The sequence below is a fragment of the Mustela putorius genome, unplaced genomic scaffold (assembly GCF_011764305.1).
Source record: "Mustela putorius furo isolate JIRA1106 unplaced genomic scaffold, ASM1176430v1.1 tig00003896_pilon_pilon_pilon, whole genome shotgun sequence".
In the NCBI taxonomy this organism is placed as follows: Eukaryota; Metazoa; Chordata; class Mammalia; order Carnivora; family Mustelidae; genus Mustela; species Mustela putorius.
In genome coordinates this window covers 9,437,967-9,464,187 of record NW_025422045.1, presented here as the reverse complement: position 1 = coordinate 9,464,187, position 26,221 = coordinate 9,437,967, and the positions used below count along the sequence as shown (strand labels likewise).

Genomic DNA, 26,221 nt, shown 5'->3' with positions numbered 1-26,221 from the left:
CAATTAAAACCATTTCTCAGCCTATGATCTCCTTTACAGAAGCTATGATCTCCTTTACAGAAGCTGTAATGACATTTTGTATAATTCTATTGTTACCTTCGGCCTCCTGTAGTCTGGGGAATACAACCATCCTTTAAAACGTTCAAATGACAACTTTAGTTTATTTGGCCTATCCTTTACGTGAATGGAAAAAGTGGCCTGTCAAATCCCAGCAAGGGTGTGGTACCCAGCACCAACCCACCAAGAACAAAAATCAGCCTTCCTCTTTTTAGCACTAGCCTATTATGCTATCCCACTAAAGCATGTGATAGAAGCGGGTCCTTTCATGGTTCTCCCCCCACCCCCCAGGGAATGCATGCCATGCACAGTCCTTATACAAAATTCGTATTTTGTTTTGAAATTTTTTCAGGCTTAAAATGTTTGTAAGATATCAAATAATCAATTTCTATTTACTTCCTGTGTTTAAAAAAACAAAAACAAAAACAAACAAACTCCATAAACTGAAACCTAACAGGCTGGAATAAGTTCTTAATATCAACCCAAGCTTTGAATTATTCTGCTTCTTGTACTGGCCGAAAGTGTCTACACAGTTTTTTCTCTTTAAGGTAGATAGAAAAAACCATGACAACATTCAAACCACTGAGAGCATTTGTTATTTTGTAAATCCAAGTCACTGAAGACAAAATTAAAATGTTCATTTTCCTACTGATGAAATAAAGAAGACAAGCTCTGATGGGCAATCTAAACTCAAGACGTCTAACTCTTCTGCAGAACCTTTCAGAACTTAAAAGACCGCTGGCCTAAGTCACCAGCTAACACCCCTTCTTAGAATTACAATTTAGCATTCACAATGCAATGGCTAACAATAACTTACCCCTACAGAGTGGTAACTACTAGTAAAGAAAATTCATAGATAGCAGTTGAGACCATGACATACAAGTTAAATGAAGTCAAGATGGTTAACTGGCTTTTCAGAACAGGTTAAAAAAAGTTTCAAAGTTAAAATAACTGAAAACCAGGGTCAAGCAGCAAAATACTTCTGAATTGCCTTGAGCCCTAAGCTGTCATAATATTTTAAATCTTAATGGTTCTTATTTGAGACAGTTGGTCTCCTGAGATCCTTTTCAGAATGAAGACACGGTTAAGATGCAATCAAAGACATTTTCTACTACTATTTAAACGGTTCTTGGAATTCTCCCAAAATCCAACCATGCCCACGGCAACATTAAGTCTATACTTGATGAAAATTCAAAGTTACTGATTTTCAATTCACAACCTAGAGTTTCCTTCATCTTAAATTTTGTGAAAGATTTACTACCAATTTTGAGTAAATCCCTCTTTCTGGTGACACTGTTATATATGAAGGTACAACGATTACTTCCTTAATGTTTTTGGTGATACTTTCTCCAAGAAAAGCATAATTGAACCATATGTCTAAAATCAACTCTAAATTCACACAATGATGCCTCCAATTTAGTGTTTACTCTGTAATGCAAGGACCTATGCTCTTCCGCATCAGAATCACATATTCCATGGCTGCATCCAAAGCACTCAGAGGAAAAATGTAATCTGACAACATAAAGAATAGTCCCCCTATAACTGTTTATTAGAATGTGAATATATTCCAAATCAATAACTAAAAAATAAAATTAAAACAAAAATAAATCAAGTTACAGAGCATGCATAAAATACAAAGTAGCGATTTACAAATAGATAATAGTATCTTCATAACCAACTAATACTCTAAAATAATAAGTGGCTACAGAAGAAAACCAAAAAGAATGACCACAGCAATGCCTTCCGTGTGCCCCACACGTCATGAGCACCGCAAAAGATAGATTAACTATGAAACATAGTAATCTATGCAAGCCCACACACACATATTTTTGTACTTGGGGGATATTCCACCATCCTGAATAGTATCAATTCAGTTGACACAACTTTCAGAACACTGCAGAGTAAGTGCTTAATATTATCCACAAGAAAGTAAAATTCAGTATTAGTAGTGCACATTTCTAAATGGGAAACTAGTTGCTCCACCGATTTTAATAATGTAATGGGGAAAAAGTAGTTCAGGTTTGTATAATGCCTAAATGCATTCTATTTAAACTCAAGGTACTACATACTAAAAGAATACATGCCGTTAAGTGGTACCACTTGAGCAGAAAGTAACCTCTCACTATATTCTTCAGACATACTGACACCAGATATTTAACTGGACTGTATTCCTTAATATATTGCAAAACTCAAAAATTAGCATTGTTAAAATAATCATCCATGCCTGCTGATAGATATGGTGATAAAACTAGGTTGCATTTCATTTACTGGAAGGTTTTAAGACAAAATTAACACTTCACAATTTGATACTAACAGCATCAAATCAGTTATTGCCTGAGCAATAAAATGCCACATAATCTACTGCCAGGAAATTAGATGAGTTCAATGATTCGGGCTGCCTGATCATTTCAACAGAGGCATCTCAGATGGAATTCCACCAGTCTCTCAAGTTCCCAGCCTGCCAGGCAGCATCGTTTAACATATGGCTCCATAACCACACTGCTACTGAAACCATAAAACAGTCTTTTGTTTATTAAGATAATTCTTGTCCAGAAAAAGTGTCCCCCTCTCTAATCAACTTTGATGCTTACAAAAATTAAAAAACAAAATTTACTAAACTACTTAATCCTATTAAGGCATTTTAGAAATTGATTTCCAGAATAATGGAAAATTTTCAAGCTCTCAAAATCCTGCTGTTTATAGGGAAATTCTTAGATTTGTGGAAATATACACTACATTGAGAGAAGAGTGTATGAATTATAAGCTGCTCTGTGGCAAACTGATAGCTTATTTCTTCTAAAGTCTTCTTAGTTTGATCAAGACCAATAGGTCTGAGCTTCAAGTGATCAAGTTCTAATATGTCCTAGAGTGACAGGCTTCCATGATGAAAAGTAAACAATAACTGAGGAATCCAAACATTCAGTTTATTAAACTAAGGCTAGTGAAGCCAAAGCATGAAAAAAAGCTGCAGTCGTTCGGGACAAGTGGATGATTTTATAAAGCTAAAATCAAAAGACTTAAGACATGAGAAAATCCATAAGTATGAGGAAGTAATAAAACACAAAGTGACCACAAGAATTACAAATATATTTAAATCTCAGACCTGGGAAATGGACTATACACAGCCTTCTAGGGGAGAAGAGAAACGCCTTATATGTTCTGACAGCACTGCACCTTTGGCTTGTTTTCAGTGGTTGGTGGAACATGAATAGGAACCACATTGTTGCTTGGAGACATGTCATTTTCACGTCTGTCTGACATTTGCTTCTGGGAAACAATGCGGTAGATCTCTGGAAAAAAAAAAACAGCAATACTCACTATGAATAGACTGATTAGTAGCAGCTACAGAAGTACACAGAAGTAGAAAACAGACTTGCAGAAAATGACTGCAAATAAACTTGGACAAAGAATGTATAAATTTAAAGTTTTATTTTCAAACAGCCATTGATTAGAGTAACAGTAAGAAGAGAAAAAAAGGTTTTCCATTTCAGAAGGAAAGGTTCACCAATCACTTAAATAGATTGGTTCAAAGACATTACAGTTTATGGGATTAGATCTAAATTAAGCTAGGAGAAAAATAAAAATTAAACCATGAGAGTATTTTTAGTCTGACCCTTATCAAAATCCCCTGCATACACTGATACTGTACAACAGAAAAATAAAAATAAATTCTGCACTATGAGATACATTAGTATATTTCGTGTCTGTATAGGGAAGAGCATAACTTCATAAATACGCCAAAATCCCAAAGGACTCTTAAAAACGGAGGGAAAGATAACGTCTATCAATGCCTCCTGAACTACTAAAGTTAAATTGTAATGAAATAATTATTAACCAGGAACTTAAGATTTTATGACACTTACCAAAACTAACTGTAAACAAAACAAAATAAAACAAAAACTGTCTACCTTTTCCCCTAGACATTAAACTCTGTAAAGACAAGCACTTTATCAACCTTATTCAGTTTTTTTTCTCCAGGATATGCCATATAGTAGGGGTGTGGTAAGTAACTAGTTGGTCCAATAAATGTTATTAATTTCCTCTAAGCCACGTATCTTTATTAACTCATTTTATTTGGTCCTTTATTTCACTGACTGAAAGTATTTCCCTCGGACTAAATTATAAACTCCTTACAAACAGAGGTTGTATCTTGTTTATCTTTGGTCTCCTAGTTCTCCTCCTCCAAAAAAAAAAAAAAAAACAAAAAACAAACAAACAAAAAAACACCTGAAAAGGTAAGAGAATTCTAAAACTGGGACAAATTGATATGATGTGCCTACTATTATGATGTACTATGAAAGACACTGGATTCCTATGAAGGACATCAATGTTTTGTATTCTTGCCAAAATTATTTAAAATTAATTTATCCTAAGAAAACAATTAGATTGTCCCAGATTGAGGGAAGAAAAACTGGCCAAGAGTCTTCAAAAATTTTGTTATAAAAATGCATTTAAAAGATGGAGGCAAATGTTCTACAACTGTAGTGACCAATATGGCAGTCACATACTTAAATTTAAAATCCAATTCCTCAGTCCACAAGCCATATTTCAAGCACTCAATAACTTGTGCCCAGCTCTAAATAGCTACTCTATTTAATAATACCCCAGATATAAAACAATTCCATCAATGTGTGACCTTTGGCTGAAATGACATTTAAAATGTAAAAATCAAATCTATAAAAGAATTAGTAGTGTACTTGGAGAAACAGAAATATGAACTGCACATTAGTTAATACCATATGCACATAAATTTCTTAAATATGATATATGGTATTGTGATTATGCAGAATGCCTTGTACTTAGGCGATAAAATGTTTCAATATTAACTTGTAAAAAGTGACACAATGTCTGTAATTTACTTTCTGAAGACTGAGCAAAAGGGAAAAAAAGTATACACACACATAGAAATAGATCAAATGTGGTAAAGTGATGATTCTATAAGGGTACAACATTATTTCTATAATACTTGAAAATTTTAAAAATAGAAAGTTAAAGGCTAAGAAAGAGGAAGTAGAATTGTATTTTCAAAATGCTCCAAGAGCATGTCAACCAACTGTAATGTAGTAACATCACTTGGATTGGATTCTAATTCAAAGTGTTAAAAAAAAAAACCGAGACAGAAAATTTTAATACTGTGTGGATAAGTAAGAAATTACTTGCCAATTTTTGAATAGTTTTGTTGTTATGGGTTTATGCCCTAATCGTTAAGCTATACATCATGAAATGTTTACCAATTAAATGATGTAATATCTGCCATTTGTTTAAAAAAAAAAAAAAGGAATAGGTGGAACAAAACACTGGTCATGAACTGATGGTTGTTGGTGGCTACATGGGAGTTCAGGATACTGTCCTCCTTTTGGTAATGCTGGAAACTTTCTACTACGAAAAGTTAAAGAAAAATGAATGTGTTAAATAAAAACATTTTCTCCAAATTAAGAACTAATTTCCCTAAAATTGAACAACAGCAAGCTGTAGTCAACTGATGTGTAAACCAGCAAAAACACTGACAGCAATAATGTACCTTTTCTTACTTTTTTGGGGGTTGGGGGGGTGGCTAAAATTTATGTTTGAGAAGACTGACACTACTTCTCAAAGCTGAAGAAGTATCAAGGGAAAAACAATAAAGAAAGCCTACTGATTGAATTTTTTTAAAAAAGGATATGTAGTCTTCATTTAGATTCTTTTTATTGCAAAAAGATGGAAATGGGAGAACTTGTCAAGGGTCAAGGAAAAGACACTCATTCAATCAGGCTAGTGGCTAAAGAATAAAGACAATTAACAACTTAATGTAAAACTCTACTGTTCATTCTTTAATGTTCTCTCTATTCCCAAACTGGATGGCTCCTCTTTAAAAGTGCAAATGATTAAATGTGACCCTCTACAATTTTAACTTTACAAGTTGTTCTGAAGATTCAAGTTAGGGAAACCAAAACAAAAAATATTTTTAGGCTCTTACATGAAAAGCAAATACTGTAACAGAATAAAAGGCAGAGTTCTCAGAGAACAGAAAGTTAAATATTAAAGAGATCCCATTACAAAGCAAGAAATGTGAGCAGTATTGTATAACTGGTCTGCAAGTACTGCACACTATTTTGTAGAAATAGATTACTGTGACATTTGTCCCAGTCACTAAAAAGAGATCCGCTAATGAAAATACCAAAGCAATAAGGAAAATAAGAAAGCACTGGTCAAAAAACATAAAAGAAAACTTTTCTTCAAGTAGAATGGGCACTAAGAAGCTACTCAAGTAATTTATTTAACATCTCCTGTGGCTTTTTAAAAGAAAAAAACACCTTTGTTAAGAAAACAGGAAGCAGGTAGCTTCTAGCTGGTATCTGATTAGAGGTTATTTAAGTGAAGGAAGAGAAACAGGACTAATAAAGTACTAAACCAGATGCAAATATTTTCTTCTTTCAAGGGCATGTTCTCCCTTAGAACCAAATGTATGTGATACAATTCCTACACAACCCCTTTTCAAGATTTCCAAAGGTTAGGCAAGGTTAAAAAGAAAAGGAATTCTTCTGTGTCGTTCCTATGTTAGAATCTCTTATAAATCTAAGTAGTAAGTTAAAATATTAATAGAAGATAGTTTTAAATAGAACCTGGTAAAATTCAATTAAAAAGACATATGCCTATTTCTACTCTAATGAAAGTATGAAGCAAGTTACAAAGTACACTCTAAGGAAATTAAATGCAACTGTTCCAAATTGGGGAATTAAAAAATCCCTGGGCTCTCAAAAATTGTGAAAATAACAAAAGCCTGAGTTATTCCACTACAGCCTAGGTTAGAATTTCTTAGGCCTTCTTCAAACCCATTGCTCACCGTTAAAATGCTCAAACTGATATACCGACACAAATCTGAAAGACTGCCACATGCCAAAAACAAAAATACTACACCTAGGGGCGCCTGGATGGCTTAATTGGTTAAGCGTCAGACTCCCGATTTCAGCCCAGGTCTTGATCTCAGTGTCAAGCATTCAACCCCCACACTGAACTCCATGCTAGGCACAGCGCCTACATTTAAAAAAAAGAAAGAAAGAAAGGAAGGAAGGAAGGAAGGAAGGAAGGAAGGAAGAAAAAAAGGGGGGGTGCCTGGGTGGCTCAGTGGGTTAAAGCCTCTGCCTTCAGCTCAGGTCATGATCCCAGAGTTCTGGGATCAAGTATTGGCTCTCTGCTCAGCAGGGAGCCTCCTTCCCCAACTCTCTCTCTCTGCCTGCCTCTCTGCCTCTTGTGACCTCTGTCAAATAAATAAAGCAAATCGTTAAAAAAAAAATCCTACACCTAATTAAATGATTCTCACTATTTTAATGATAAAATTAAGAATTCAGCCTTCATAACTAAAAAGATGACTTGTGCTTATTATGTGGAGAAACCTTACAGGTACCACTTTAACCAAGTGATCAGAGTTAACATCACCAGTAAATAAATGCAACAAACCAGTATCATGACCTCCAAATGAGATACACTCAAATCACTTTTGTCGTGTTCTTGCTGAAACTGCAATAATCTGAATTTAATCATGAGGAAACATGAGACAAACCCAAATGGCAGGACACTATAAAATAAACGACCTGTACCCTTCAAAAGATGTCAATAAACTGAAGACTAAGGATCTGTTCCAGATCACAAGAGATGTAAAAGGTAGGAGAGCTGAATGTAATGTGTGATTTGATCTCAGAATTTCTTCTGCTAATAAGCATGTAATTCAAACAACTGGAAAGATGTGCACAAGGTCTGTAGCTAAACATTGATATGGACTACAATCTAACTCTGATTTTTTATAACTGCACTATGGTTATGAAAGAGGACATCCTTGTTTTTTAAAAATATGCACTGAAAAGCACTTAGGTGCAAGAGGCAACATGTCTGCCACTCTCAAATGGTACAAGAAAAAAAACAGTACACGGCATCACTGTCAAAACTCTAAGTTAAAAGAAAAAATAATAAGGGTATGGCAGTATGGGTTAAAAACATCCCTTAACAAACCTGAGGATGAAAGAAAACAACACTGCACAGCAATGAAAAGTCTGGGCAGTCTAGCAGGCTCAACTCAAGTACTAGCTAACTACTTCTAAAAATATCAGCAAAATTGTCATGGAGTTACCAGCAAATTCACAGATGTTAAAAATGCCACAGGTCTATTCTAAACAAGCAACACAATTAACTTTGGAGTAATAATGTAGATAAATTTTCCACACATAATTTTCTACATTAAAAAATTAAAAACCTGTTTTTTCCTCCAGCAACAGCAAACACAATGTAATTGCTCTATTAACGCTGTCAACATTCAAGGTAGAATTAAACCTAATGAGATTACTGTTGTCTTTTCTGGTTTTTTGTCCTCCCCATTTCTTTTACCCCCCCCCTTTTTTTTAAAGATTTATTTATTTTGGCGGGGGGGGGGGGGCAGAGGGAGAGGGAGAGAGAAATCCAAGCGGACTCTGCACTGATCATAGAGCCTGATGAGGTGTTAGATCCCATCATCCCTAAATCACCACACAAGCCTAAACCAAGAGTCAGATGCTAAACCAACTGTACTACCCAGATGCTGCATTCCTCCCTGTTTTTTCTAAGTATTAATACTCCCACTGGTATAAAGAGAAGAAAAGTTTAGAACAAACATCCTAGCACATGCAAAAGAACAGAGGTCTACTGCCCTATGCAATAGCAGCTGATCCCACAGAACAACACAGAGATTTGCAGAGTAAGCTGAGAAAGTAGTGAATATAGAAAGGAAAAATGGTAGTAACTGAAGCTAGTCTTCTTAAATCTAGAATTTTAAGAATTTTAAGAAAAATAACCAAATATTCATCTTTTTTTTTTTTAAAGATTTTATTTATTTGACAGAGAGAGAGCCAAAGAGCACAAGCAGGGGGAATGGCAGAGAGAGAGATGAAGAAGCAGGCTCCCCATTAAGCAGGGAGCCCAATGTGGGGCTCAATCTCAGGACCTTGGGATCATGAGCTTATTAGCTGAAGGCAGAGCCACCCAGGCACTCCTAAACATTCTTCATCTTTAAGGACAAAACAGTTTAATGTGAAGTATATATCATATTTATTGATTAGTTAGTTCATGTTTGAGTGATCATTAAGTTCAATGTTATAAACTGGTACATAAAATAGTTAACTGCAGGTAGTCTCATCTTCACATAGCATCAGAACAGTCTAGAAACAGAGATCAGAATGGGCTACATTACAGAGGAGAACTGATGGGACATAAAAATATCTCAACAAGGGGGCACGAGGGTGGCTCAGTGGGTTAATGCCTCTGCCTTCGGCTCAGGTCATGATCCCAGGGGTCCTAAGATCAAGCCCCGCATCAGGCTCTCTACTTAGCAGAGAGCCTGCTTTCCCCTCTCTCTGCCTCTCTGCCTACTTGTGATCTCTGTCAAATAAATAAATAAAATCTTAAAAAAAAAAAAAACTCAACAAGAACTGACTAAAAAGTTTTTTCAGATGTTTTCAGAAGCCTTGAGAGACTCACAGACCCTCAAGATGACTTAACTCACTCACTACTTAAGATACTGTGACTCTAGGATGAGGGAGGTTCAGTGACTAGTTACACAAGGAGTAGGAACAAAATGCTAGTAAAAACCTACAATTTGGGGCACCTGAGTGGCTCAGTGGGTTAAAGCCTCTGCCTTCAGCTCAGGTCATGATCCCAGGGTCCTGGGATTGAGCCCTGCATAGGGCTCTCTGCTCAGCGGGGAGCCTGTATCCTCATCTCTCTCTCGCTCTGCCTGCCTCTCTGCCTACTTGTGCTGTCAAATAAATAAATAAAATCTTTAAAAAAAAAAAAAAAACAACTACAATTTGTAGGTATAAATTTTGTACTCTACATATTGATTCACTAAGAATCTGCACAAGTGATTTTAAGATAAGAAGTAGAGGGGCGCCTGGGTGGCTCATTTGGTTAAAGCCTCTGCCTTCAGCTCAGGTCATGATCCCAGAGTTCTGGGATCAAGCCTCACATCAGGCTCTCTGCTTGGCGGGGAGCCCGGCTTCCCCCTCTCTCTCTACCTGCCTCTCTGCCTATTTGTGATCTCTGTCTGATAAATAAATAAAATCTTTAAAAAATATATATATAGGAAGTAGAATTTGCAGATACACAGCAATATTTAAATCTTGCTTGCAATGTCTATAATGAAATCTGACACAGAGTTTCTAAAGGAAAGCTACTATGTTCCAAAAACTAATGCAACCTTAGCACCAGTTGTTAGTCGCTATTTTTCTGGTAACAGAAAAGAGTTCTATTAAACTATTGTTTATTATATCTACTGTATGTGAATCACCAGTATCTACTTTATGTTTAACGAAGTTTTTTTTTCATTCTTTAATGACTATTTAGCTACTAATTAATCAAATGTCCACTCTGTACCAGGGATAGCTAAGTGTTTTACATGTAAGAACTCATGTACTCATTTTTAGAGTCTAGAGTAGATGTCTCAAATGACAGGTGATTCTTTTCGATGGGTTATAGAGACAAAAACCTTTAAGTCACAACATAACAATCAAGTCAAATCATATCACAAGGTATTTATAAATATAAGCCACCTTCTCTCAAAACAAAAAAAACCTCCCCAAGACATATTTAAATTTTACAGATAAAGAATTTAAGGCCTAGAAAGGTTAAGTAATTTGGCTAAGATTACAAAGCCAATGAAAAGTGAAGGAGGCAGGACTAAAATCTAAGCCAGCGCTCCAAGTCCATGCTCTTAAATTCTAGGCTTTATTCTCTACCTATTTCCTATTTAAATAATCTGTGAATCACTAAATTCTACACCTAAAACTAATATTACCTGTATGTTAACTAACGAATTTAAATAAAAGCTTAGAAAAATTAAGATTAAAAAAATTGGGGCACCTTTGTACTCAGTTAAGAGTCTGACTCTTGTGGAGCCTGTTTAAGATTCTCTCTCTCTCTCTCTCTCTTGCTCTCCCTCTGCCCTCCCACCTTGTGCTCACTCTCTCCACCAAAAAAAAAAGTTTTAAAAAATTAAAAATTAAAATCCTTTCACTTCTAATATAAGTGCTGCATACAAAGAATACATTAAAATCTTGTTACATTAAAATTGGAAACTAATTTAACCATTTCTCCATACGGACTTGTTAGAACACCATATTAGACTATGCTATATAGTAATCCTATACTCCATTATTTACAGAGTTCTTAAAAATAATATATAATTTTACAGTACTTTAAAAAACCCAAACTACTTACTAGAGGATTATGATTAAACTTGCTGATAAATTGGTCATTCTAATAAAGTCAAAGTTAGTCAACACAAATACACTGTCTTCTTGTAATTCAAGGTTGACCTGATCTGCACAACTACATTTTAAAACAGCATGAACTTTGTTCTTTCCCCACTACTTATTTAAACGTTTCCATCTGTAATCACTTGCTGATTCTCTCCACAGGTGACACTGTGCTGCTTCTACAACATATCACAGGAGAATTTTACTTTTTTCACTTAAATTTTTTTAAAAATGTGGTTTTCTCTAGCTGCTACTACAATGTATCAGAACAAAGGAAGCCTTTTCTTTACTGAATTTCAAAGGGCATTTATATCTTTCCATAGCCAGGATTTCAATATTTATCTTATGAAAGTGCCTTTGAGCATTACCACAAAGTATGGAATACCTGGATGAAGTAATAATAGAAGTGAGGAGTATTTTCAAAGTACTTTTCCCAATATAAACCAGATAAATGAGGATCATTAAAGCTCAGTGTGCAAGGGTTAACTAATTTGGTCCTTTAACAGCTCTTTACAGCAGCACTCAAATGATAGTCACTCTCCGTGTGATATATAGTTGTTTCTTAATTTGTTTAAATTACATTCCTAAAACATCAAATTTTCACTAATATAATCTAAAAATTCAAGTCTTACCTGTCAGAATTGTCTGAAAAGCAGCTTCTACATTTGTAGAGTCTAGGGCTGAAGTCTCAATGAATGACAAACCATTCTTTTCTGGCAGGGAGGGGTGGGGAGATAAAAACTTCAGTCTTGTCAAATTTTACACAAGAGATGTAACATATTCAAGGCTTCAAAAGGAAAATACAAACTTTCTAAAAATTAAGGCCTCCCCAACTTCTTCAGCAGTTAAGGGCATCAAAGAATAGTGAGAAATTTTCACTGGCTTCTTAATTAAGAAATACTTATTACAGCTACATACTACCAATGAACAGCAATAAATGACGTTACTCAAAATATAATAAGCTTATCAAATACTCAGTTATTTCCATCTATTACCGTCCTTCTCCCCCATCAACCCACAGAGTTATACAAACATGGATAGGTAGGTGTTATTCACTTAAAACTCTATTTTTTTTTAATGAAGTTTCTTGCCTAGAAAACTTAAAAAACTATTCACATCAAATCACTAACACATTGTCACAACTTTCAACTAGTCAAGAATACACAATCCTGCCTTCTGATAGGCTACCCCTACCAGAACAGAAGAGCTAGGCAGGTCCTCTACTAAGCCAAAAAGTTTTTAACTCCTAGTAGCCACATTCCCTGTGGGTTGTTAACACTCCGTGGGCCAGTATCTTTCAGACCCACACAGAGCAGCCTTACACAGACATAACAGAGAAATAGACAGGAAGCACAGAATAAACTGATAGATGTCATCTACCCCTTCAAAAGGAAAGAAAGTAGGATTTATATTTAACTTTTGGCAGCAAAAACTACAGTGTTACAATTCAAAGTTAAGCAAAAGAGAGTCATCACAAACTTTCAGAACAACAATCCTCGCTGAGCTTTCATGTTTACCTTTCTGAAACTATTGTAAGCGATTACAGTCAGTGGAAAAGTATCAAAACTGCAAGATGTTAAGAGTAAAAAATACAGAATCTCTGTAATACCAGGCAATTCGTATCACTAACCTGCAAACGCTCTTGCTTCATCTGTAGGAACTGCCCTGAGATGACGCAAATCACTCTTATTGCCCACAAGCATGATAACAATGTTACTATCAGCGTGATCTCTCAGTTCTTTCAGCCATCGTTCTACATTTTCATATGTGAGATGTTTAGCAATGTCATACACCAATAAGGCACCTACAGCTCCACGATAGTATCTGAAAACAGAAAGAGGTATTTAACTATTAGGAAACAACCATACAATGAAAGAGAACACCAGAAAGAACTAAATATATGGATTATTTATATATATATATATTTTTTTTTTTAAGATTTTATTTATTTATTTGATAGAAAGAGATCACAAGTAGGCAGAGAGGCAGGCAGAGAGAAGGAGGAAGCAGGCTCCCAGCTGAGCAGAGAGCCCAATGTGGGGCTCCATCCCAGGATCCTGGGATCATGACCTGAGCCGAAGGCAGAGGCTTTAACCCACTGAGTCACTCAGGCGCCCCATATATGTGGGTTTTTTTTTTTTTTTTAATTTTATTTATTTGGACAGAGATCACAAGGCAGAGAGGCAGGCAGGGGGTGGGGGGGAGGGAAGCAGGCTCCCTGCTGAGCAGAGAGCCCAATGCAGGACTTGATCCCAGCACCATGAGATCACAACCTGAGCCAAAGGTTTAAGCCACTGAGCCACCCAGGCGCCCTAGATTATATATTTTTAAAAACATATTTTATAAGTACATTTCAAAATCCTAATACTGGAATTCTTACAAGGGAAAAAAGTACTTTTTCCAATACCAAAAATCAGCTAATTCAGTTGACGGAGTCTATTTCTTAGAAATTAAAGACTACGAGACTTACGCTGATGTTATAGCTCGGTATCGCTCCTGCCCTGCCGTGTCCCATATCTGTGCCTTTATGGTCTTCCCATCAACCTGGATGCTTCTTGTTGCAAACTCTACTCCAATGGTGCTCTTACTTTCAAGATTAAATTCATTTCGAGTAAATCGAGATAAGAGATTACTCTTCCCAACACCAGAATCTCCAATAAGGACAACTGAAAAAAAAAACAACAAAGCACTTAAGGTCAGATGAATGAGGCAGATACCGTTCAGAATACCACTATGTTTTAAAGCAAAAAAGACAGAGCATCTGATTTTTTAAAAGGGATGGGGGTAGAGGAGAGACGAAGAGTCCATGTTCTTTACCTGTTACCAATCGATAAAATCAATTTATTCTTTTTAAACTATGTCTACCTACATAATAACTTCCACACATCATCTGCTTAGCACAAACACAGTATCCTGTCTTACACATGCAATTTTAACTACAGGTCCACTAGGCACTGATTAATTACTGTCAATGCTATACCAACCTTACTACCACAGAAGGTAACAACATGAAAGATACCAAATAAACTCCAAATAAACAATTTGTGATATTAAAGTATATCATATCACACATGAAAGCAATAAAGGATGTTAGTGAGTAGAAAAGAGGGAAACAGTGAAAATGTTCTTAGTTTCATCAAAGACTGGGTGTGACCTCAGGACTCACACCTTGGCAAAATGAAACCTATTTACCATATGAGGCATCACATTTATAAACTTTGCCATCCAGATCACAGACACTATGATGACCTTTTCATAGTTGCATTTATCAGATGGGCAGGAAGCTATATAGACCTCTACAAAAACAGACACCCCAATTAAGTTTAACAGGAGCCCTAGGAAGCTAATAATTCCGACTTACTCTGAGTAAAGGCCAAAGCAAGGAGGTCACATACTTTGTCTCTTATGACTTAAGACTTTTTATTTTAAAAACAAGTGTGGTTTAGATGAATTTATTTCCTGTGATTACTATAGAAGGCAGTTTATTTACTAATACATGAGGATTTTTTTCCCACCCAAGGCAATGTTATCCTTAAGAATTTCATAAACAATGGGAAAACAAGCAGATAACTTGTTCTAAAGTATTTCTATCTGAATTTAAAGGACAAAATGAGGGGTGCCTGGGTGGCTCAGTGGGTTAAAGCCTCTGCCTTCAGCTCAGGTCATGATCCCAGGGTCCTGGGATCGAGCCCCACATCGCGCTCTCTACTCAGCAGGGAGCCTGCTTCCTCCTCTCTCTCTTCCTGCCTCTCTGCCTACTTGTGATCTCTGTCTGTCAAATAAATAAATAAAATATTAAAAAAAAAAAAATAAATAAAGGACAAAATGAGTTCACAGGTTTATAGAACATGAACCAAAAAACTTTTTACAAAGGAAAAAAAAAAAACCGCTATCAGCATTTCAATGTTTTTCTTACCTGCTAAATGATTTAGGCAACAGGACTAGAAAATCAAACGTGAGAACACCACCAAGGAGTAAGACCATGCCTTATTAAAAATGATTATGATCTGGTGGTAAGGAGAGAGGGAGGTAAAAACTCTTAAGAACTCATAGCACTCTGGTCAGAGGGCAAAGAGAATCTATTATGCATTCCTTCCTTGCCACAAGAGTGGATATAACCTGGCCTCTGGACAGTCTTGGATAGAGTACATTATCAAATGCATATCTTCCTGACTTCCTCTATTAGCTGATTCAGCAAGAAATCATCCAGGTGGCAGTAACTCCATGCAGCACAAACAGCAGGTACTTCTAGCTATACTCAATCAGAGATGTCAAAGGTACTGGGACAAACACAGATACTCTATCAAATGCTTTAACGTGGATAACAGGAAAGATGATAAGGTCATCAAAGCAACATGCCAAAACAATGCACTTCCAGTTTTCTAGGATGGTTGGTTATGTTAGTTTCCAAGGAGTACATTTCTGGCAGTGAGGTCAAATCCCATTTTCAGTGACAGTTGACCCTATTAACAGGATATACACACCACTGCCTCTTGGTGCAAGAGGCCTGATACTCTGCTCAGGAAACCCCTTGAGAACCATTTCTAAAGCCACACTAGCAATGAAGTGTAAAAGCCTCACTTGAGATGGGAACAGGGAAGAAGGGAAAAACCAAAAAGTTAAAACATGTCTACTTCATAGTCACTCAGATATCAGTAATTCAGGAGCCAGTCGGTTTAAAACCAAATGGAAGACATCTTGAATGACAATGCCTCTGGAAAATTAAATAACACATTCAAAGAACATCTTCTCCCTCCCACAAAAACTCTAGCACTTTCAAGTTTCGGTTTTTCCCTTCTGAGATCCATGTTAATTAATGATTATGCTCATTATCTCCCCACCTCAGCATAAAGACAGGGAAGGTGTTTTTCCCCTCCATGTAACCAATTAATTTTAACATTATAAAAAATAGCACCCTTATCTGAAAATACTTCAAGACTCATGAATGCTTTATACAGTATAAAATAATTATCTCAACTAGACATGGACAGAGTTGCCAGATTAAAAGACAAAAACTTGTTAAAGGATTATATCTTGAATGACACCAGAAGATATTGATTGGTTCTGTAAGAACAGTGCTGCCAAGAAGATACTGAGAAATGGCACAATAAGGAAAGCTGGTTTTATTCAGTTACCAAATGAGAAACCAAAACAGGATGGGTTACACTTAAGGTCACTAAAAAATAAACATACGAGAATGGATTAAATTACCTAAGCAACCTAAGAGAATTTACTGGCTATGACTGAAAAAGTAACCCCTCCCCAAAAGTTCATGGGACTCAATTTTTAATTAAAATACTTTCCCTCATTAAGATGACAATATATAATTGATCTTTAAAAATGTGACAAACTATATGATCACATCCTATAGTTCAAGAAAGTAATTTGCAATGATTTTCCAATGTTTTCCTTAACTAGTACCTTAAGTTAAAAGTACTTCCCACTTTAAATATTTTATAACTATATCCATCTATATAGTGTATGGAGAGGGAAGGAGAGTATGTATAATAATATAAACATAAATAACAGCATCTATATATTAAATATCTACAGTGTTTCTAAAATAACCTAATGATTTTATTACCACTTGGTTAACCTCACCTGAAGTTTAACTACCATTCTAATACCTAATATTAAATCTGCTTCATTATGTATCAAATATTAGGCTAAATGCCATAAGAGCAAAATATACATATAAATTATCCATTATTTAACAAGAAGTTCCACCTCTTCAACCACATTTATTTCTATATACTTTCTTGCAAACTAATGTACTAAACTAAAATTCAACAAATCAATCACAGTACATCAGATCTAAAAGTTATCACCTGAAAGGATAATTGGTCATTTTCATACTGATTTTTATAAATAAACGTAGGAGATTCTTCTACTCTTCCAACTATATTCATAGTTTTACCTCACCAAAAGCCTTGAAAATAAAATGCATTCGGTAAGTCAATAAGGCTTTAGCCTAGACAAGTTTTTCCAGATTCAGCAGAATCTGAGTTGCTCAACTGAAAGTTGTGAAAGAAAAACTACCAAGATGCAAGACAGCAAAGCTCCTGAGATCTTTTCCAATGACAATCAGCTGACGGTTAATTACTATTGACCTTCAGCTAGACTGAAAAGAAAATGATGTAGACTATGTATCCAGATATTTTCAAAAAACGTGACTCCGAATTGGTGTCTACAACACCAATAGCAACTATGATTGATGCTTACTTCACTGTGTGTACCAAAGGGCCACCACATTGTATATACATAATTGTAGAATTAAATAAAGCTTTTAAAACAAAAAGTCTTAAAAAATAACCTCCCCACCTTGTACACCAAGAGTCTCCTATTGAGCTTAACTGAAGATTAATGTTCAAGAACAAATACATAACACAGAATACCTGTCTTGCTCTCTCCCCACATTACACTCCCATTTGGACCACTCCATCCTATACTAATCAAAATATCCCCTTCATTTTCAACTGGTTAGAGTTACAAACTTCCAGTTCGCTCAAGTATTAAGTGTGCAAGGTAAGCAGTCTAAAAGTAGAAAGGTCTACCTCGTGTCGGTGAATAAACCTCTGTACAATGAAACTACTTTAAAATTATTGTTGCTCTGCTTTAAAATATAATCGTATACCCTGGGGCTAATAATACATTATATGTTAATAAAAAATTTAAAAACATACACACAATTTCAACAACCCAATCTTGATTATTTGTAAAGGATGGAATTTTTTAAAAAGCCTATATAGTGTATCAATAATGAATGCTTCCCTCTCTGAATCAAATACCAATTATAACCAGTGTAAGAAAATGGTTAACCAATAAACGAAATGTGTATCAAAATGTTCATGAAAAAATAAAAAAATAAAGATAAAATATAATCGTATAAATAAGAAATTGGCTAAATAATCAGCACTAAAGTTTAAAAAAAAAAGTGACTCATATCCTGTAAGAGCTTTTAAAAAGTGGAAATTCTTCTCAGCAGAATTTTTTAAACATCCTATGTTTAAACAGCAAAATGTACAACAAAATGAAACCATAACCCATAGAAACACAAAATACTTTAAAAGTTCCTACTTTTAAGTTTCTTTCATAATACTTAAATGCTCTTGAAGATTTAAGATTCCAAAAAGCTGACAAGAACCACAGTAACTTTCTTAACATTATTATCACTTACTGAATCCTCAAAACCAGTCTCATTTAATTCTGGTAAGAGTTCTGAGAGATAGGTATTATTTTCTTTTAACAGACAAGGAATTGGAGGCTCAAAGATCAAAAAGCAAGTTTAAGACCTGAATTTGAATCCAGACCTTTGTGATTCCAAAGCCCTTGTGCTCTCAATCACTGTTAACAGGATGCTCTAATCCCAAGTTAAAATCCCTTAAACCAATTCAGGATAATTAATATTCTTAGTTAAAAAAATAAATGGTTTCTATAAACAACAGTCAAGCTCCAAACCAAACAGGAGAAATATTCTTATTAGTCTATCTTGTTCTAAATTAATCACTTGAAAGGTAGCTACAAAGGTCTACAACTTTGCACCTTATTTTAAGAAATAAAACTTTTAATGACTAACCACTACTCTCTAGGGTCTAGTAATTTCACATGACCTCAGAGGTCTTCAGCAAACAGTATGCTTTCAAACCCACCTCTCTTCTTTGTATTTATAAAATGCATTAAGTACTCTTCTCTGTAAATGATTTTGCACTATGGGGAATGAAGGTGAACACTGGATATACTCACCCTATATGACAGAATATTCTGGCCCAGAGGAGTTAAGTGGTGATAAGATTTGCAAAGTATTGGTAAAGCAATGTTTCCTGCTTCCTTTAGTAAATCATTCTTGGCACCCAATGACAAGGTCAGAATCACCATGCTTAACACTCTTAAACTCCACCCTCCACTGTAAAGCTTTTATAGCAATGGTTTCTTCCTCCCTGGTAATGATCTTTGTTCAGCATACTACTGATGGCTGCCCTAATTCAGGAGCAGTGAAAGCATCTGAGTAAGAATGCATTCACTTAACCAAAAAAAAAAAAAAAAAACACCATTTACCGTACTCTTTCCCATTGAAAACTGTACCCTTTATTTTTCTATTAAAAAACAACAACAACAAAAAACTATCAGGATTCTTTCCGACTAACCAACAGGCAATTCTATCCATTCCCCACGCTCCAATGTGTTTTGTCCAAGGGCACTACGTTTCCCGATCTCCTAACACATGTTACATTTCACCAAAGAGCACATAAGTTTCCCTAGCCCCCACCTTTTGGAAAAGGTATGTGGCTAACTAGCACTCTTCCCTTCCTGTTCTAAAAACACCAAAATGTTGGATCCTCCCAGTGTTGCAGCAGGAAGCAACCAGTCCATAGTGATAAAGCAGGCTAGTATTTGTGCAACGCACAACCTTTCCTGCTCAGGAACTGGGCCTTCAGGTCTGGCAAGGATAACAGCCACCACCCATCCGCAACCCCTTCTCGCTAGCTGAGTCTAGAGTTCTCCCGAGCTGGCTGCCGCTCGGTGGGGAGGGTAGGAGGAAAAAAGCCTAGATGGGAAGTCACAACAGTCTGCCGGGTCACTGCGACAAGTGCGCGCGTGGGTGATGGACAATCCCTCCTGCCCTACCCCCCACCCTCGGGGTCGCACAGGAGACGTGGGAGAGCTCTAAAATTATTTGGGGAGAAAAGGGAAGGAAATAGCTACCAATCCCGGGGGCAATGCAAGAAGGTTACTGACCACGGGACCTGTGGGGGCGGGTGGGGTGGGGACCCCTGGCCGGCTCAGATTTTAAGCCGGGCCTGGCCCAGGGAAAGGAAGGAGACCGCTCGAGAGGCGTCCGTCTGAGGGGAGGGGCTGTGAGGAGACGCAGAGGAGAGGCTCGTTCTAGGGGAAAGAGGGGGGCAGACGAGAAAAAGACCCGTAGTGGGAGTCCGCTCGCTCCAAAGGAAAGGTGTGCGAAAAGGAAGGGCCGGTCAGAGGGGTTCTGGAAAGGGGGGCGAGCCGAGAAGGGTGCATACTGAGGGGGAGGGGCGCCAAACCCGAAAAGATAGATGGTGGGAGGGGCGGCCGCTTTCCAGGGGCCGTCGAGCCCGGGAAACGAAGCCGATTTGGGAGAAAGCAGCCCGCCGGGAGGACACAGGGTGAGGGGCGCTGAGGATAACGAAGGCCTAAGGGCAGTTAGCTAAAAGCCTGGCGTGTGGGGAGGACTCCTCGTCTGAGGGTTGAAGAGCTGAGCTGGGAGACGGCAAGACAAATCGCCCAGAGAGGAAGGGCTGAGGAAGGCCGACTTCAGTGCAGGGGCAGCCCGCACGCGGGTCCCCCAGGAGTGTCCCGGGCCCCCGAACCGGGACTCGGTGAGGAAAGTGGGCGAGCCCACGGCCTCACCTTTGAAGAGATAGTCGTACTCGTCGTCGCGGGTGCCCATTGCGCGGCCGAGGAGCGAAGGGGCGGGAGCAGCAGTGGTATCGGTGGGACCAGGGGGCGTCGCTGCAGGGGTAACCCGAGAGCCGAGCTTCAGCTGCCGGACCGGGTAAAGAACCCCTCCCTGCCCCTACGACACTTCCGCCAGGCCCCAGCCCCTAAGGGGAAGTACTTCCGGGAGGCGGCGCTCCGCCCCTGAGCCCTGGAAGGGCGGTGCGCCGGAGCGTGGAGTCCGTCTTTAAATACTGCCCCCTCCAAGAAGTTTAAGGGAGGGGAAGTTGAGCTCCGGACTCCTGGCATGCAGCCGCTGCTTGCCATCCTCTCAATGGCCTTTCCCTCGTTCCTCGGGCCAACATGCGGGGAAATGGGGTGCTGGGAAGCGCGTCAGTCCCGCTTGGGTGGTAGGTTTGTCGAGGGGGGCGGGGTTTTCTAAGAATTAGACTGCTGAAGGCGGCTGTGTTTTTTGTAGTGGTTCCATGGTGTAATGGTTAGCACTCTGGACTCTGAATCCAGCGATCCGAGTTCAAATCTCGGTGGAACCTACATCTTCCCGTTTTTTCCGTGAACACATTTTGACTTTACTATTCATTAAGGGATTGTTGTACAGCTACGGTATATTATGTCCTTGAACGAAGTGGAGGCAGAATTTCTCGAAACATAACCTTTGCCTGCGAAGACCCGTTGGTTCTATAGTCATTGTCACCTGGGTGTCTCCGAAGGAGCCTCTTCACTTCGCTTTTTTTTTTTTTAACCTGGGCCTTTGCCTCAAAGCTAGCTTTCAAAAGCTTCGGTGTAACTTGATTCCTTTTGCTAGAATTTTCAACCTCCAATTTCATTCAAGGGCAGGCGCTTTTCACATTTTTCCTCTGGAAATCCCTCAAACTATCTCCAGATGTCGTTTGGAGAACTTCGCCCACCCTCCTCATCAAGATTCATCAAGAACTTCTTGAGCCTTATTTGTCATCCTCTAAGCTAAACCTGTTTACATAATTATTTCATTTAAGAAGCAGAGCAGAGAATGGCAATTTTCATTTTAGCAGAAATGTGGATACTAAGACTCCAGTGACTTGCCAAAGATCACGCAGCAATGATCTGTTTTTGAAGAGTTATGTATTTGAAAAGAGTTATGTTATTACAAAATGTTTTTCCCCTTTGCTGCCATACCCCCTACCGCCTATATGCAAACTCTCAATTTAGACTTTTGGACAAGGGTGCCTGTGGTGAGCAGAATAATAACTCCCTGAAGAGGTCCACTTCCCAATCCCTGAGATCCGTGAATATGTTAAATTAAATGGCAAAGGGGAATTACAGTTAGAGATGGAATTAAAGTTGCAAATCAACTGACTTTAAAATAGAGAAGTAACCTAGATTCTCCAGGTGAACCTAATTTGTCACAGAGATCCTTAAAGGTGGAAACCGTAAGCAATGATAGGAATGTAGAGGCTTCTAGAAGACAAGAAAAGGCAAGGAAATGGATTCTTCCCTATCGCCCACAGAAGGAATACAGCCCTGCAGACATCTTGATTTTAACCCAGTGAAACCACCATGCAGAATTCTGACCTAGAGAACTATTTGTGTTTTAAGTCACCAAGTTTGTGGTAATTTTTTTTACAACCGCAATAGGAAACTAATAACAGTACCATTTTCAGTGCTTTCTGTGATGGTATAAGTAATGGATGGTTTATCTAAGGCCTAGATACTGCCTTGTGCAAATAAGTATTATCCACATCAGGGGAGATGGACAGTATTCTCAAGCAGCTAAATATTATATACTACAGATAAGACACAGTCCTAGCTCTACTCACTTGAGTAAACAAAATGGTTCCAAGAAAAGGGAGATATCAATAACTAGAGAGTTCTTAAGTTGTAATTAATGAAAGTTCTGGTGCTAAGAAGTGTCACTGTTCAGAGAGACTGAGATAATTAGGAAGAACTCCCTGGAGGAGAAGGAGGAGAACTAGAATTGACACCACTGAAGGAAGAAGCAAGGAAGGAAACTCATTTTGACCAGTAGACCAAATCAGATGATGACGTAAATAAATAAATGTGTTCAGTAAGGCCGCTGATGCCAAAGAGTAATTATGAACTTTTCCCCTTTAAGCAATTCTCAAGGTGTGTCCTGAGAAGGTAAATAGTATTACTAGAGGAAGAATTGCAAGGCCAAATAAATTGAAAAGAATTACACAGTCTCCTTTGCTTTAGAAGTTTCCTTAGCATGTTGGCATTTTAAATTCTAGATATTTCACTCTGAAGAAATCTTTTTTTAACTGTGTTAATCACAGCATTTCCCAGATTCACCAGACCACAGAACTCTTTTCCCATGGAACACCTGTTAGCATCCCTCTGAACTCTTTGGGGGATCCATAAAAGATTTTGGACAGAGGATGATTGAAGTCAGCCTGGTCTTAGGAAAAGTAAGTTGGCTGTGGATGGCAAGACTGGGGTAAAGAAAGACGGAAAGTGTATCACTTAGAAGGCTATTGCAATTAACCAGGTACAAACTGATAGAAATGGAGTACCATTATGGTAATAGAGGAGAATGAAAAACCAAAGGCTGTTATGCAAATAATAATAATAATAATAATAAATTATTAATTAATATATAATATATAATGGGTAAATGGAACCAATGGACAAAGAAGAGAGGGTTTTATTGTTTGTTTTGTTTTGTTTGGAGGAGGGTAGTAATTGCTTGATGTGTCTTTTTTAATCTCTCAAGAAATACAGGAATTTAATGTAAATGACTTAAATAATATAGAAATACAGAGTAAGTCTTTTTCTTTTTTAAGAATTCTATTTTTAAGTAATCTCTACACCCAACGAGGGGTTCAAACTTACAACCCCAGAATCAAGAGTCACATGCTCTGCCAAGAGAGCCAGCCAGGCACCCAAAAATAGGGAGTGAATCTGTAAGGGCCTCCTCCACTTCAATTCCTCCTCCAATTCCAGAGATAACTGTTACATTTTCTTTTAATATATATAAAATCAGGTTATGTGTACTGTTTTTCATTTTGAAAAATCTTTCCACATCAGTCCATACAGTTTTAACTCATTTGCTACAGTTTTTCTTAGCAAGAATATACCATAGTTGGTACAACCATTCCCATTCTCTTAACCTGGGATATGGCAAATACTGAAGGTTCACTAAATTAAAACCTATTCCTAGGCCATTTCTTCATTGCCCACCTGCCCTAGAAGCTGGAAAGCCAAATATTCACTTTCCCAGCTACCCTGCAATATTTTATATACTATATACTATTTGAGTATCTAAAATATTTATGTGAGAGAGAGCAAGAACACAGAAGGAGAGTAAGAAAGAGAAGCAGACTCCCTGATGAGCAGAGACCCCAACGTAGGACTTGATCCCAGAATCCTGAGATCATGACCCGAGCCACCAGGCACCCCTGATTTCTTATTTTATTAATGATGCTCTTTCCCATATGTTAATTTTAAATTTTTATTCAATCAAATCTCTCTCAGTCATTTTTTTTATGGCTTCTGGGTATTGCATTTTGCCTAAGAAGGCTTCTCCACACCAAAATTATTCAAAATATTGTTTCTTCAAATGTTTTATAACTTTTTTCTCCATCCAAATTTTATTTATATTGAGGATAATGTGACATAGGGATCTAAATTAATTCTTTCCAAAAGGATAGTCAGTTGTTTCAACATTATTTGAACTGTCCATCTTTTCCCACTGATTTGAAATGCCTAATTTATTATTAATATTATTTATTATAATTAATTTATTAGTTATTAATATATAATTAACTAATAATTGATTTATTATAAATGAGTTTCACATATATGATGAGTCTGTTCTTGAATTTTTGCACCATACCTCTGGCAGCTACAGAGAAACACTGTTCACATGTTCCTTCAAGAAGGAGTCTCTAGTGGCCATACCTCCAAGATCTGCTACAATGTGCACACTGAAACCATGCTCCCTCTGGACTGTTCCAATGACTGAGCATGATGGGGGTACTAGCTAAAATGAGACTCTTCTTGGGGCACCTGGGTGGCTCAGTTGGTTGAAGTTCTGCCTTCAACTCAGGTCATGGTCCCAAGGTCTTGGGATTGGGCCCCATGTCATATTCCCTGGTCAGTGGGGAGCCTGCTTCTCCCTTGCCCCTTTCCCTGCTCATGCTCTTTCTCAAATAAATAAATAAAATATTTTTAAAATAAAGTAAAATTAGACTCTTCTAATTTTACTTTATTTACTATATTATTTTACTATATTACTAATGGAGAGTCTTTGGAGCTCTACATTAGTTTGGTTGAGATTTTCTTAGAATTGCACTACAGTCTGGGGTGTCTGGGAGGCTCAGTCAGTTAAGCATCTGACTCTTTTATTTCAGGTCTTGAGATCTAGCCCCACTCTGGGCTCCATGCTCAGCAGGGAATCTGTTTGTAATTCTCTCCCTCTCCCTCCACCCCTCCCCTCATGCAGGCACTCTCTCTAAAATAAATAAATCTTAAAAAAAAAAAAAATAGAATTGCATTACAGTCTGAGGCTCTTTTTACCTAATCCTCCTTTCTTCCCTCCCTCCTTGCATAGGTATTAGACCTAATTTGTGGTCTGAAGGCTCTATTTCTCCCTTTTGTCCTTCACAAAATCCTGTTAATCAAGTTTTCTATTCCTATGCCTATATCACACTGCTTTATGCTTTATTATAGTATAGCTTTATAGTCTATTTTGATGTCTCATATATGGTACTAAATGAGTAAATATTTGTATAGTGCTTAGAATAGTTCCTGACATCTAATAAGAACCACATGTATTTGGTAAATAAAAATAGATGTAACAGTTCCTTCTCACTGTTTTTCTTTTGTTTTTTTAATTTACCAGAGAGAGGGGGGCAGAGAGCAAGCACAGGCAGACAGAATGGCAGGCAGAGGGAGAAGCAGGCTCTCTGCCTAGCAAGAGGAGCAAGGAGCCCAATGTGGGACTCAATCTCAGGATGCTGGGATCATGACCTGAGCTAAAGGCAGCTGCTTAACCAACTGAGCCACCCAGGCGTCCCTTTTCATTTTTCTTTTTTTGACTCTTTAGGGACTTTATTTTTCAGATGAACCTTAAACTTCTTAAGTTCCAAAAAGATTCATATTGGGGTTTTTATTAGGATTTCATTACTAATCATTAAAAATGTTTTTCTTAAGAAATGAAATACAGAGTTTGGAAGAGATGAACAAAAATATGAGATTCTGCTTATGAAAATACAAGAAAAGAGTCCAAGAGATCAGAGGTTTAATATCTATTTGGAAGAATGATTAATATGAGAAGGGAAGGGGCACCTGGGAGGCATCCAACTCTTGATTTTGGCTCAGGTCATGATCTCAGGGATGGGAGTCTGATTGAGGTTTTCTCTCAAATAAATAAATCTTTTTTTAAAAAAACAGGAGAAGGAAGAGGGGAGAAAAGGCAAAATGTTGACTTTAGTTTCAGGTATATCCAATTGAAATAGCTGGTAGGAAAAGGAAATATC

General features: G+C 37.4%; 1 protein-coding gene and 1 non-coding gene across 2 annotated transcripts; one reads left to right on the top strand and one right to left on the bottom strand.

The window, feature by feature from the left end:
* Positions 1–1,583: 1,583 nt before the first annotated feature.
* RAB11A (RAB11A, member RAS oncogene family) lies at positions 1,584–20,885 on the bottom strand. The gene is made up of 5 exons (XM_004758646.3): positions 20,700–20,885; positions 13,786–13,981; positions 12,946–13,139; positions 11,948–12,028; positions 1,584–3,347 (listed from the first exon to the last, which is right to left on the bottom strand). Exons 1-5 carry the CDS (start codon positions 20,737–20,739, stop codon positions 3,208–3,210), a joined length of 651 nt encoding a protein of 216 aa, XP_004758703.1. The 5' UTR covers positions 20,740–20,885; the 3' UTR covers positions 1,584–3,207.
* Positions 20,886–21,205: 320 nt separating this feature from the next.
* Positions 21,206–21,277, top strand: TRNAQ-CUG. The gene has a single exon. It is a non-coding gene; the product is annotated as a tRNA-Gln (tRNA).
* The last annotated feature ends 4,944 nt before the right edge of the window (positions 21,278–26,221 follow it).